The sequence below is a fragment of the Ambystoma mexicanum genome, chromosome 13, assembly GCF_040938575.1.
Source record: "Ambystoma mexicanum isolate Mex_15411 chromosome 13, UKY_AmexF1_1, whole genome shotgun sequence".
NCBI lineage: Eukaryota > Metazoa > Chordata > Amphibia > Caudata > Ambystomatidae > Ambystoma > Ambystoma mexicanum.
In genome coordinates, this window is record NC_090938.1 from 480,574,365 (window position 1) to 480,588,655 (window position 14,291).

At 45.5% G+C, this 14,291-nt stretch overlaps 1 protein-coding gene across 3 annotated transcripts in view; it reads right to left on the reverse strand.

Moving 5' to 3' along the window:
- Positions 1-14,291, reverse strand: part of KCNH6 (potassium voltage-gated channel subfamily H member 6) — a 1,027,260-nt gene that overhangs the window by 43,932 nt on the left and 969,037 nt on the right. For all 3 annotated transcript variants that reach the window (XM_069634128.1, XM_069634127.1, XM_069634129.1), the window contains 3 exons: positions 11,471-11,664; positions 5,985-6,084; positions 1,503-1,793 (listed from right to left, as the gene is read on the reverse strand). In XM_069634128.1, the coding sequence (XP_069490229.1) occupies positions 1,503-1,793; positions 5,985-6,084; positions 11,471-11,664 (585 nt within the window). The remainder of the gene's footprint in view (positions 1-1,502; positions 1,794-5,984; positions 6,085-11,470; positions 11,665-14,291) is intronic.

The window sequence follows — 14,291 nt, forward strand, 5'->3', positions numbered from 1 at the left end:
CCTATCGGTCCCAAAACCCCTTTGTGCCCTCTCCCATTTCTGTTCCTTCTCTCTTCTGGCTCTTAAACTTTGGAATTCTCTACCACCTGATATTTGCTCCTCTCTTTTTCCATACTTTCCATACCTGGTTCAAAGCTCACCTTCTCCCCTCCCTCTATCTAACTTGATCTTCCATCAAATATGCTATCTTTTTGTCTGTTTATTAATATGTACCGATTTAAAACAAAATTATGTACAGCTCTTTCTGGAAAGCGCTTTATAAATTCAATAAAAAAAAATATATACTGATTAATTACTCATGTTTTCTGATCGGAGATCCATTCTGCCCTCGTTATGACAAGCCCTTATCGGTATGCAGAGTGGTTTTATTAGTCATTGCACCATACAAATACAGAATTCTCCAGGAATGGATGAATAACACTTTTTAAGAAACCCAAACCTTTTTATCATCTTTCTCTCTACACCTCAGGTAAAGGGAGAGAACGGTAAGAATGTAGATTGGAACATGGGGGACAAGAAATGGACTATTATATAGAAAATAGGCATTGAGAGGTGAATATAGCATGAGAGAGTGGGGAGAGAAGAGGAATAGAGGGAGTGAGGAAAATGAATGGTGAAAGGAGGAATTCAACTAGGGGAAATGAAACAGAATAGAGTGAGGAACACAATAAAAAGGGAACCAGAGAAGAGAAAAGGAATGTCATGCGGAACTGGTAAGAAGAAGGCTCATGTCCAAGCCCGTATCGCTGAGGCCTCCAACTGCATGGCTGAGCATTTTTTTTAAAATCTGCAAGGAACTTGCCAATCCTACTGCAGTCTCCTCCTCCCCTCTTCCCTCCCAGGCCCTCTGCACTACATTGGCCCATCTTCATCACCCCTTTCCTGGGCAAACTCCTGGAGAAGTCGGTCTTTCCCCAGCAAGCCCTACACACTGAATTTGCTGGCTGTCTCCACGACCATCAGTCTGGCTTCAGAGCATCCAGAGGCACGGATTGCTCTCCTGAACACCCATGAAGACCTGCTCTCAAATCCTGATGCCAACTCCCCTCTGTTCTGATCCTTCTCAATCTTTCTTCTGCCTCTGACATGGTCAATCATGCCATGCCATACAAATGTCTAATAAAAATAGAACATTTAAATAAAATAAGTGTGAGCACTGATGGGACGTGGGAATGGGAGGAAGGAACACTGAAAGAGATAGAAATAGTGATAGAGGGATTCAAGATGGAGAGAGCAAAGGCAAAGCAGGGTATGAATCAAAATCAGGGCCAAAGTAAAGCGGCAAAAGGATGTGAAAAGGCGGGGCAGGGACGGACACATGGCGTACAATGCATTTCCAAAGCATACTTTGAAGGTCATTCTAATAAGTAATATTTTAAACGGTTTCTTCAGATGTTGCACTAGTAGAGAAATTGACACTATACACTAATTATACATCTCTCAACACACTTCTATTTTCTGGTCTGTATCCTGTAGAAAGTGCAAAAGGTGAGTCTTGTTACCTGTATATGCCTCCACATCATCAGCCATCTTACTCCCAACCTCTCTACCACCCATGCTGCTGGTGACAAGGTTGACCACTGCAGGGATGAACTCCTGCCTCTCAGAGCCCGCAAAGGGCTCCAGCTTGACGGCGTTGAGGGGCTTGGTCTCGTCGTCACTGATCTGGGAGCAAGGGGTGTTTGTACTGCACAGCTCGTCCCAGTGGTCCTTGCTGATGGGTCCTTGGAGGTTGGTGAGCTCGGAGTATGTGTGGTACTGTTCAGCGTCGGAATTTCCCTCATCCAGACCATCTAGGTGGAAGCAAAGACCAAGTCACGGGTTAAAGGTTAGCACATTTTCTAACCATGCAGTTGGACTTAGATCAGCACGCTTGCTCGTGGTCATGTCTCTGATAAAGGACTGAATAGAGTTTGGTTCTGCACCGAAACCGACTTAGAGACTCTATTTTCCAGAGTCCACTATGTCCATAGCATAAGAATAGTTGTCTTGCTTACAAGCCATCCTTTGTTCTCATTGATATTGAGACTTTTGGACTCTCCATTCACACGTGTTGAGCCCGTCACTCCTAATTTGTGCACCTAATGTGTGTCACTCTCCATCCGTTCCCCACACACATCTCACTCTCTACCTGTGCCCCTCACGTATATATCACTCGCCATATGTTTCCCACAGATATCTCAGACTGCATTCACATACCAAATGGCTTGTGTACCTTTATGCTCCTCCAAGAGTCTCGCTAACCATGCTCAGAACTCTGGGTTTTCTATCTTCAATGTTACAGATACAGTCAGTCAATCTCCACCATGCCACTCGCATGCCGCAATGCATTTTACATATCTCAATCTCTAGTCATGCACTTAAAAAGGCCCACAATCTACTATCACTCCCCAGGTGCCTCACTCTCTTTACTAATCTGTCAGCCCTGTCCACATGGCTATTGACCTCACGTTGGGGGGCAGACATAGCAAGTAATGACCCACCAGCCCAATCTTAGGCATGCCCCAGCGAAGCGAGGGCCTCTGCGAGGGCTGTGGGCTGTTAGCGGCCCTGTCTGCTACCCGACAAGGGGGTGATAGCCATTCGCACCCCGCGGTTCATACGTGGTGCAAATGGTTTATTTTATTTTTTTGGGAGATGGGCTGCGCGTATTGCACAATGGCAATCTAACAAGAAAATAAACAAAGATGGATGCCGTCCCTTTTCTATTTCTATGGCGTGGCCGCAGGTGGGAGGAGCCTGGGAAAGGAGCACAAAACTCTGGTCCAGCAGGTAAATGGGAAGGGACAGGGTGGGGAAAGTGTATGTTTTGTTTTGGGGGTGATGTGATGTCGGGCAGGCAACAGGGAGAGGCTCCCTGTTGCCTCCCCACAATCAAAATGGCACAACCCAGGGAAGGGCCTCTGGTGGCTGGAAAGAGTGGGCGATATACAGTGTATTCTCGCCCGCTCTTCCAGCCACCTGATTGGCTGAGTGCCCTTCCCCCGGCATAAATTTCCATTCACGCCCCTCACATGTCTCAAAGGCCATTCATACCTCACATGTCTTCTATACCATTCATGCCCCTCATGTAGGGTGACCAGACGTCCCGGTTTTCCCAGGGCAGTCCGGGGAAATCGCCATCTGTCCTGGGGTCCCGGGAGTTTTTTTCATTTTGCACACCCCATCCGGGGTTTGCAAGGGTGAGTACCCAAGGTCCCTGTTTTTGCCGGGACCCAATTTCGAAATCCCAAAATCGGTCCCGGCGCAACTCTAAATGCGCGAATGGGGGCGTGAAAAGCATTTAACGCCCCCATTTCCTCTCCCTTCCCCTCCCCAGCCATGCAGCCACTTTCCTCCAATAAGAGGTGTGTGCATGTGAGCCCCTCAACAGGCCAGCGACATAGAAGTAGGACTATTTTTTTATTTATGTTAGTCCTACTTTTATGTCTATGGCCTGTCCGGGTTTTTTTTTATGAAAAATCTGGTCACCCTACCCTCATGTGCTTCATACTCAATTCATGCCTCTCCCCTAACTCAACCTCCCTTCATGCACCTAACATGGCTCATTCTGCAGTATAAGACCCCAAGCTTCTCACTCGCCTTTCTAACATGACTGCTCAGTCAATTTTCATTCGTGCCTCTTACATGTCTTCTACACCATTCATACTCCTGACATTTTGGAATTTCTATTAATGCCCCTCGTATCTCATACTCTATTCATGCCGATCCTCGGACTCACTCTCCATGTATGCACGACCCACTCTCTATTCTATGACCCCATGTGTCTCACTCTCCTTTCTCACATATCAGCCCTGTCACTTTCCATCAATGCTCCTCAAGTCTCTCAGATGCTATTCATGCCCATCCCGTAAATCAGCCTCCATGTATGCACATGTATGCACATGTATGCACATAACACGGCACATTCTCTTTTCTAGGACAGCAAGCGACTCACTCTCCTTTCTAACATGCCGGCTCAGTCCATTTCCATTCATGCTCCTCACATGTCTCAAAGGCCATTCATGTCCCTTACATGTCTCCTCCAACACTCATGCCCTTCACATGTCTGAAAGGCCAGTGATGCCTTACATGTGTCTCCATCAACATTCCTGCCCCTCACATGTCTCAAAGGACAGTTATGCCCAGCACGTGACTCAATCTCTATTTATTTATTTGTTTATATAGCACTGCAGCCCACGGGCATCAGAGTGCATTACATATAGACCCGGACAGATTTAGTCAGGACAACATAGATACATTTGGTGTCAACCAAATGTAGATTATCAGTGGGTGCCCCAGTCTGCCCCAGTCTGCAACCAGTTCGTCTATTCATGCACTTAACAAACATATCCCACTCTCTGCGGTATAAATATCCTTTAACATCACATAACATATTCTAACACCCCATGCGTCTCACTGTCCACCCTGGCATCCATAGGGGCCCTCACTCTCCATGCATGCACCTGACATGGCTCACAACTTGCCACCCTATTTCAGCCCCTTTCAACCTTATCAGTAAAGATCCCAGACAATAAAACACAAATGAATTCTGCAGTTGGCTTCCAACCTAGGATTGATGTCCAATTAATGTGAAGCCGAATAAAAGTGACTGGAGGTAGCCCGCAATGAATCTTGAATCACGGCATCCAAACATGACGCTACCATGATGTCTTGACAATATTGCATAGAAAACAATTGCACAAAAACCTGTGCAGGATTGGGTTACCCTGGACAGGTTGCCTTTTGTCTCCACATACTTGCTTTTGGGACCATGCCCCAGTCTGAAAGCAGTTGCAGACTACTTATTCTGGGTATCTCTGCATGATCCCCAGATATGGCGCTGGTCTGACCCATGATTTCTGTATGCTCATGACCCATGTTCCATTTCTGTATGTGGGTGACTTGCCTAAGAATTGTTCATGTATGTGATTGGTCCAAGATTCCTATAAAATAGCCCATTTCTCTGACTTCAGTATACATGAGCTCAGACAATGCTTCTAGTATGTTTACTTAGATTACGATTCCAGCATTCTGAGTCCACTGAAAAAGTGTTGCATATGTGAAAAGACTACACTTTGTTCATCTGTGATTCTTTTATATTTGCACTACTTGAAAGGTAAGTATTTTAGGTCATTTGAATTATGGTTTCTGTATTCGTTTGCATAATATGATATCTGGGTATGCCTCTTGCGCTATGCGTGTCCATCACTTGCTCTATGCGCTTGTAAGCTGCTTCCTGCATGTGCCCCGCCTATGATTTACCTGTATCTCAGTCTGGTGTGTGATTCCTGAATATATGTCAATGCTATGATCCCCAGTGTATCTGACTTGGGTGTTTGCTTCCTGTGTATATCGCTATAAAGGTATTTTTATGCATCTGCGATATGGATCCTGTACTGGTGTCCAGCCATTGCTTTTTATTAATCTAAGTTCAGCCTCAGCTTCCTCCTGCACATGGGTTTCGTCTTTGATTTCTGCACAGCTGAGCATAAGTTTATGATATCAGTTGATGACCCCCAGTGAGCATTTCTCGACACCATGTAGTGGTCTGTCCTTCCTGTGTAGTGAATGTGAATGCTGGCATACTGTCTCATGAGCTCCCAAATCGTTCCTGTCCTGCACAGATGATGCTCCCTGCCCGGATTTGGGACAACCCACTGGGGTGGCCATTACACCTCATTTTTTTCAGAATTTTTATAGGGGAGAGCACCGATAACCTGCCCCTACTGCCTTCCCTACCCATAAGTCCCAAATACCCTTTTTGATTACTCCCTGTCCCTGCCCCCCCCCTATAAAATGCTGCAAAGTAATTGGGTAAAAGAGCCCTTCAACAAATGTGATGAAACAGTGAGTTGGGCTTAGACCCCCCTGGACCGGGAAGAAGATGAAACAGTGAGTTGGGCTTAGACCCCCCTGGACTGGGAAGAAGAAGCATTGGGCACCAGGAAAAGAAGAGGCGACCACTGATTGGCCAGCTGAAGCATAGGATGTCTGAGCCTCACCTGCTTTGTTTCTCCGCCTCGATGCTTGCTTCCGTTTCTTCAGCCTGCGGTAGTTGCACTCGTATTCCTGGCTGAGTGGTGACCGTGGAATGCTATCTGCCTAATAAAGGAGAGGATCAGGAGAGAGGAGGAGATGTGATCCGATGTACAGTGCGAGCCATGGAGAAAGGGTTAACAATCAATCACATCTCTACTATTACTGAAATGGGTCTTCTCAAGACAAAACCAAGGATCCTTAGTGCAGACCTCAAATAACCTCTTCATAGCGACTGTCATTTGATCTTTTCTTCTTTCATATACCCTTAGCCTAGGGGCTCATTACGAGTTCCCGGATACGCAGAAAATGTTGGAAAAAATGGCAGTAATACCAGCACCAGCATTTTTTCCAGACCGGGGAAACACAAGTTTACCGGAGGGGGCAGTGATCTACCGGAAGGCCTGACCTGCTGGGAGTTCAGGCCCCTACCAGAAAATAAATGCCTGAATCACCGGCACCGGTACTAACAGTGCCTGTCATTTCGGCAATCCCATACCATGAAATGGGAACTTACTGTTGTCTCTGCAGCCTGTAATATCTCGGTAATACTGGGATATCGGGCAGCAGAAACGGTAAGGCAGTTTTGCCAGCATATGGCTAAACTGTAATGAGGCCCATAGACTCTCTCAGATTGTAGTTTAGTTTATAAAATGAGTGAATAATATGTTAAGTTACTCCATTGAAGAGTTATAGTGCCCACCTCTGCCACTTACTTGAGCTTGTGCTGGGTGATGGCCAATATAATGAACTCTGATAGGGATGCCATGCTCTATATCTCTGAGTCTGTAATCTGAGGGATCAAAGATCTTCCAATATCCCACCTATCCCTGCTTGATGTAGTGATTTGTAAGCATTGGTGAGATTTCTGATTGGTGTTGCTGGAAGCGGGGTCTTGTGCCTAGTGGTCCTCTTTAAGAATGTGGTACGTGAGCATGCGTATGATTCTTGGAAGAAGGCCAGGCACATGTCCGCACTCCCCATCTCCTATTTCTCCAGGTGTTATCTTCTCATGGATGTGCACCTGAGTGATTCTTGACTCGTGCTGCCGAAGGTAGGGTGGGGGATGGCCACATGCCTATATGCTCACTCTAGCTCCTGCCTCTCGGAGCGTTAGGTTGATGTGTGAGCGTGTGAGTGACCCCTTACCAAAGCAGTAAAGGGAAGGACTGTGAAGTAGTCCTGCGAGAGACATGCCATGGTCTGAGAACACTGGATAATATTGGTTTCTCATTTAGTCATGGGTTGGCGCCTCCTACATGAACATCTAAGGATATCCTATTGCAAAGAGCTTCACAGGAATGAATCCTCACACCCCTCGTGTAACATCTTGGGGAACATGGCTTATTATCTACAATGTTATAATGTGGTGCCTCCTTGTTGGACTGGATAGATTAGACACTGAATGAAAACATTATTTCTAATGACATGAGCCACCATTTTGCATAGACGACTGTCCCGTCTGACCGTGTTAGTAGTACTTATAATTTAAATAACGATCCCCACCATAGACTGTGGTCCCATTTGTACAAATTGCATGCCTACCCTTTTGCACCAGTACCAACTATTTCCCAGTCTGACTCTACTGTCTCGCCAAGATAGGGAAAGCAAGGTTATTGGCTCTCTTTCAAACCGTGTTGTAAGCTACCCTGCCAAATGAATTATCCTATGGAATGTTACTTGGGTATTTGTAAAGCACCTAACTGCCACGTGTGTAGGAGCATAGCAATTAGTGTAATTTGCTGCTACATAATTACCCATGGCTGGGTTTTCTTTCCAATAGACTTAATCTGAAAGAGCATACATTGCGAACATAATGTTGTAGTAATCGACAACATTAAGACACAGTCCAAAGTTTACCACTAATTTCAGAAAATGGCTACAGGCCAAAGCTGCCTGGGGTATTGGTCTACAGTAAGCGGATAAAACTGTGGTGTGTGCTGTTGCACTGACGTGTCTACAAGTCACCAATCAGCACTTCGTTTCGCAGCATAACAGCTTTTCTTTTAGCATCTCCGAGGTGATGTCTGATGGCCTACCAGCCATTCAGGAAGCTTGGAGTGCAGGAATTGCTTCATGGTGTTGCGCACCTCCTGAGGTCCCTGAGCAGTGGGACACCGCCATCTTGCCTCCTGGGGCTCTGGCCTCCAGATGCATCTGTGACATTCTCCATGACCCACTCTCTAGCACATCCCCCTGGACCCCCTCCATGCATCCACTTAACATCCTTGTGCGGGTCCCATGGGGCTATGCTCGTCACACACCCTGCTGGCTTTCCTCTTCCCTCCAGCGCCAATAGCCATCATGGAAAGTGAGATGGGACTATGAGTAGTTCCCTTCCCCCTTTTTCCATGGTGGCCATTGTGTCTTTGTTTTGCAGCACCATTTTACAGCTTGAAAAGACATTAGCACCACAGACAGCATGCCAAGATTCTAAAAGCTATAAATACCTCACTGCTCTTGCACCTATAACTTAGTGCCCTGGACGTTATGAGGTGGTAATGCCACCCTCCTTGTGGGCTATTGCTTAATTATAACCCTTGATTGGTTTGTATAGCCCACAGACGGTTCAGAATGCTACATTCCAAAGCTACTGGCAGCATGGAGCGTACCTGTAGCCAATTCCTTGTGACTGCCTAGGCTGATTTATTTACTGTCAACTTCCATATACTACATACTGTCAAGAGAAACGCATCATCTTCGTTGATCCTACGCCTGTAAAGCTCATTAAAAGCCATATCTGCACTAAGGCCTTTAACTCAGTCTTTGGAGCCCATAATGTCTGCTACGCCCTTGGACCGGGTCGTTTAAACTTATTTAAAGAATCTTTTCTTCTCTTTAGACAATCAGAACGAGTCGAACGAAGGCTCTAACCACCAGTAGAAGCCTGCAATGCATGTTTTTGTAATGGTTCTTCTCACTGTTCCCAGCTCTCTAGCCAATAAGCAAGCTTTTGATAGAGGCTCGAACAGCCTGTAAACCTGCATCCCACGTTCCCCTTTGCAATGTGTAGGTAGACACTTCGCAAGCGGCCCTGGGAAAGCTCTGTCACAGAAGGCCCCACGTGAGGCTTCCTTGTATCACCCCTGTGGGTGCTATAATAGTGTTAGAGCCCTTACCAGGGGGCTCTATTGCGTGCTGGGTGACCTTCGCCTTCGTTAAGGGTCCTCGCCTGAACATTGGGAACACAAACATGGGCGGTGGTTACCTGCAACATAACAGAGCCCTGGGGGTGGTGCTCTTAAGCTTTGTTCTCTAAGATTGTGCATGGACAGCAGCTATTATTAGAAGTAGACACTTAGGAGACAGAAGAACTGTTGAAATACAAATCAAGGGGTGCCAAAGCGCGCTATTATTATTAGAAATTTAACATTCCTCATTATCAACTATGCACAGTGGTGTTTTATCAAGCAACTCCAACCCAGAATCAAGGCACCTGCAGGGGGGTGTCTGAGAAATGTCCCCACGACGAAGGACCATTTTTATGGACTCCAAGCAAAAGCTTGCATGAAAGTGGATGAATATCCCCATACATTCCCATATCATGAATTTCAGATTGGTTGATATGAACTCATCTTAGCATTCCCTGCCTTTCAGACCGTGCAAACAAAACCCCACCGACCAGCTACAAATAGGGTGAAATGTGTCTGTAATTGCTGTGCACATTTGAGACACATCTTCCTTTCTTTGACTACCAAAGTTGCCTTGATTATATTATTTTATCTGAGATTTTGGAATCTTAGTGACCATGGTGATAACTACAGCCTCCGCCCAACCCTATTTGGCCCATAGCAGAGCTGGGCCTGAGCTGCAGTAGTCTGTAGTCTGTAGGCTGCGGACAATGCTTAATGTTCAGTGTGTGTTAAAGACGATGTTTCCTTCCAATGTTTACATTTATACCATCGAAAACCAATTAATTAAAGGACTAAGTATGCACTAAATAATCTAAGCTGCCATGTCAATGTTACCTACTTTATATGTACAATTCCGCCACAGGCATTAGGTGTGGATGATGGTATGTGTGTAGTATGTGTATGTAAGTATGCAAGTCTAATGATCCTCAACAACACAAAGTTAATTTGCTGTTCATATTCCCCAGAACAATAAGAGGGTGATAACATGCTTCCAGCTATTATTGTTACTGCATGCAGTAAGACTGTGATAACTTGAAGTGTCCTCATGAGTTTGAATGATTCAATGATTCCCCATTTTGGAGTACTCTATGCCTTCATAGGGAAATGCCATATTACCGCATGCAGGCTTAAGGCATGTGGTAACATCGCAGGTGGTGATACTGCATGTTCTACCACTACCGCTAAACTTGCAAGAGCCTCCTAAACCCTTCTTATTCGTTTCCCAACACTAAGAAGTGTACCTTAGACACTGACTACTTCTCATTTCCTATCAAATATTAGTACCCAGCATGGGACAATGAGCTTGTTACAAGAAAGGTCATTGGCCCTCGCTGGGTCGTTACCAACCCGACAAAGCCTTTGTAGGGCCAGTAGCAGCCACCTCCTGGCCTACTTGTAGTCCCTTCTCCACGTTCCGTGGGGGGCATCTTTTTTGTTTACTTTCTTCTTCGTTTTCAATGGCCGCCATGGAAAGGGAGAAGGGACTATGTATAGACCCTTCTCCCCATTTAAAGGTGGCCATTTTCTTCTTGTTTCAGTTGCTCTATGCAGCAGGCATCTCAAAACTTAAAAAAGCCACTATTAGTACCCCAGTCCTAGTGGTACTAATAGCAATAAACCCCTCACTGGGGGGGAATTACCACTTCAGGTAATGCCCCTGGGCCTGCGTAACTATGGGCCGTGGGGCATTACCTGAAGCGGTAATGCCCTCCCCTCCCCAGCTCGGGGCTTATTGCTTAAATATAGAGTTTGTAATAGTGATTCTATGGTGGTGAGCCACCCTTGAGCCCATACTTCACTCTGGGGTCCTATACTCAACTTCACAAACAGTGGACTCTAGCTAAACTCACGCTATATGAATCACACTCGTACACACAATGGGGATCATTACGACGTTGTCGGTAAGCTGCAGATACTACCAGCGGCTTACCAGCAACCTCGATTTACTGTTACCACCGGCCAATATCCCAGCATTATCTGATATTATGGAGGGCAGAGGAACGGTTAAGTTCCCATTCCAATAGGACTCCATGGGATGGGAAACAGTGAAACAGTGAAACACTGGCACCATTAACAGTGCTTCAGTGAATTATCTGCCGGTAGGGACCTGAACTACCGTGAGGTCAGGCCTGCCAGTATCTCACTGCCCCTGCCAGCAGTGTCAGAGTAAGCTGGTTCAGAAAAGGTGCTGGTGCACGTTGTTACCGGCACCTTTTTCCAGACCAGAATACTCATAATGACCCCCAAAGTCTTCCTTAGAACAGACCACTGATCCCACCCCACAGAAAATGTACTGCTGACCCCAGATCAAAACTCACATCTCTCAGGTTAAATGTGATTTCCAGGTTGCTCCAGAAGCAGTCGGAGAAGGTGGGGTACATGTCCAGCACCTCCAGCAAGTCCTCCCGCTGGATCTTGTGCAGGTCACAGTACGTCAGCGCCCGCACGTCAGCGTTGGACTTCCCTGGGCGGCCGTAGAGGCTGATGGGCTCCCCGAAGATGTCATTCTTCCCTGCGGAAGACAAAGAGTGCTGGTCAGAGGCAGAGCAGAGCTGGGGAGATCAGGACATGGCCAAAGCCCCACTGTGTCTCATAGAGTCACCTTCCGTTTTGCCACTGTCCGGCTGTTGCCAAAAACATATTACTAGCTGAGTGAGCAGTTCAATAGATTATGACATGTTCAGAAAGGCTATTGCAAGTGCAGCAAAGGCATAAGCGGCCATCAGCGTTCATCCACATCCTGTTGGTATGTTAAAATAGAAACCAGAACTCAATAAATAGGGTAAATCAACCTAGAGTATTTCCCTTAGCAAAGGAAATACCTTTTCTTTACTGTCTGGGAAACGACAATATACATATGTATGTGTTGAATGTTTCTTTTCTCTTTTTCATACATACATAAAAATAGAAACCAGGGCAGGTATCCTCACTGCCAAACCAGTACTCCACTTACCAGCATGGTTTAAATTTATAGAAAGTAAGTTGAGGATTTCCTGGTTGTGACTGGAGGCTACTAAATGGGGGATACAATATCAGAAAATATGTGTCCCATTGGCCATGAAGCACACATAAGAGATACCACTTGCCACTCCTTCTGGAGCACAAAGACGTGCCAGGAAGTTTTATTCTATTCAGGACCTCCCTTTTTCTAATATCCACTAAACTCCTGTTCCCCTTCCACCGATATGATCATAGACGGCGGCCATTTTACATCAGGGGCCCTACCATCTGAGCCAAGTAAGGGCACAGCTGAATGATATTGCTTTTCTTCTGACAGGGGCTTGGGTTGACGACCCACCCAGTAGTAGAATCCAATGGGTTTTAGGCAATGAGCAAAGACTATGCAAATAATCTTTGGAATGTGCTAACTCTACATTTTCTTTGGTGTGGCTATCATGAAAACCTGGAAGGATTTTATTGTTGGGATGACCAACCCTGCATCTTCTCTCCGATGTTTACTCATGCACTGCAATCTGAAAATATCTTTTCTAAGTTGTACATGTCTTTTGTATCCCAAATTCCTCTTATCGTGTTCTCGTATGATATTCTTTTTGCCACAATGTTCTCCTGTCTCGAGAGTCTTAAACACCATTTTTCATTTTGTTGTTTCTTACTGCACCATCACTAGATTTTGCACTTTGGCAGATAGTGCTCATCTTTTTGTTTTTGCGTTTTGTTGCATTTTGGCATCATTTCGTTTGCTAACTTGCCATATCAGGAAGGGCTTTTTGTTCAGTGCCATGATTCCCCCATGAGGGACAGCGTCAGAGTGGACACCTAAGAGCAATCGGAATCCCCTAGAGTGACCCTCGTTTTAGAAGTAATCGCTTGTAAGAAAAAACATCTCCATTGCCCTGGTAGGACGTTTTCCTATGATGACGTGGGAGGCTGACAATGTAAGGGTTGCTTATGATGATGATGAACTTGACTTTCACTAAAGCACTGGAAGGCAACAACTAGCCAATAACCAAGTGCCAAATGGCTAAGTTAATTTGTTTGATTAATCTTTAAATGCATCAGTAGATTCATATTATGCGTACAATCACATTATGTTGCTCCATGTTTCAGTACACCACCTTCATTAGGGTAGTGACTGAATATATTTTTTCAAGGTACCAAGTAGAGAACTGGCCCTAAAAGTTATCATTGTACTATACACCTTCTTGCCCCTCATGTGGGACTGTTTCCTTAAAATTGACATCTTGCTCCCACAGTGTAGCGTGTACCGGATCCTTTCACTGGTTTCGCGTGTCATTTCCTCCATGCCATTTCATTTCCGGTGGCACCCTCTCTTACTCACGCTTTCTGGCTGCAGTAGACATACAGAAGCCATTTCCACACACCATACACACTCCAGTAGCATTCCTTGCAGTGGCCCACAGGTGTTCAAGGTGCATCTGGTGTGGGCATGCAGGTGGCAGTGAGATGTCAGGTTTCAGGGGACCCTGAGTCTGAGGCTCCAAGGAAAAGAAGAGACATTAGGCCTCTATGGTTCCAAGCCAATGATGAAAGGGAGGACACATTTAGATGGAGCTTTGCGAATAGTAAAATCCAGTAAGATGTTTAATCTGCCCAAACATACAGAAAAACTGTTCAAGTATGTTAGGGCACAATTGTGATAAAAGGCAGTATTTTAAATAATAGGATCAAGTGTAATATAATCAGTGATACACTGTGGAGTCCGTTTTTCAAGAAATAACCTTAACAATACTAACTACATTAGCATTAATGCCCCGAAGAAGAGCCAAAAGCTTGAAAGACTAGTTGGCAATGGCAAAGTAATGAAAAAAAATATGGGATCGTATCAAAGGAATTAAATATGATATTTCAAAATAATTTGATATTCGACTCTTACCGTTTGAGAAATGTGGTTGCAATAACTATTAAACGTTTACTTGTCATCAGGAGGAGCACAGTTGGAGCACCCAAGGATCATTTGGTTCCTGTTATTAACTCTGACGCATAAAGAGAAGTGTCTCTGGGGGTCATTACGAGTTTGGAGGTTGCCATGGCGCTATTAGCACCATGGCTGCCTCCAAAATCGTGTCCGGGTCCGGTCTCGTGGAGAGGGGAATTACCGGGACATTCCACCCTAGGCGGACCCGGTAAATCCTCATTCCAAATGCCATTCCCCATTCC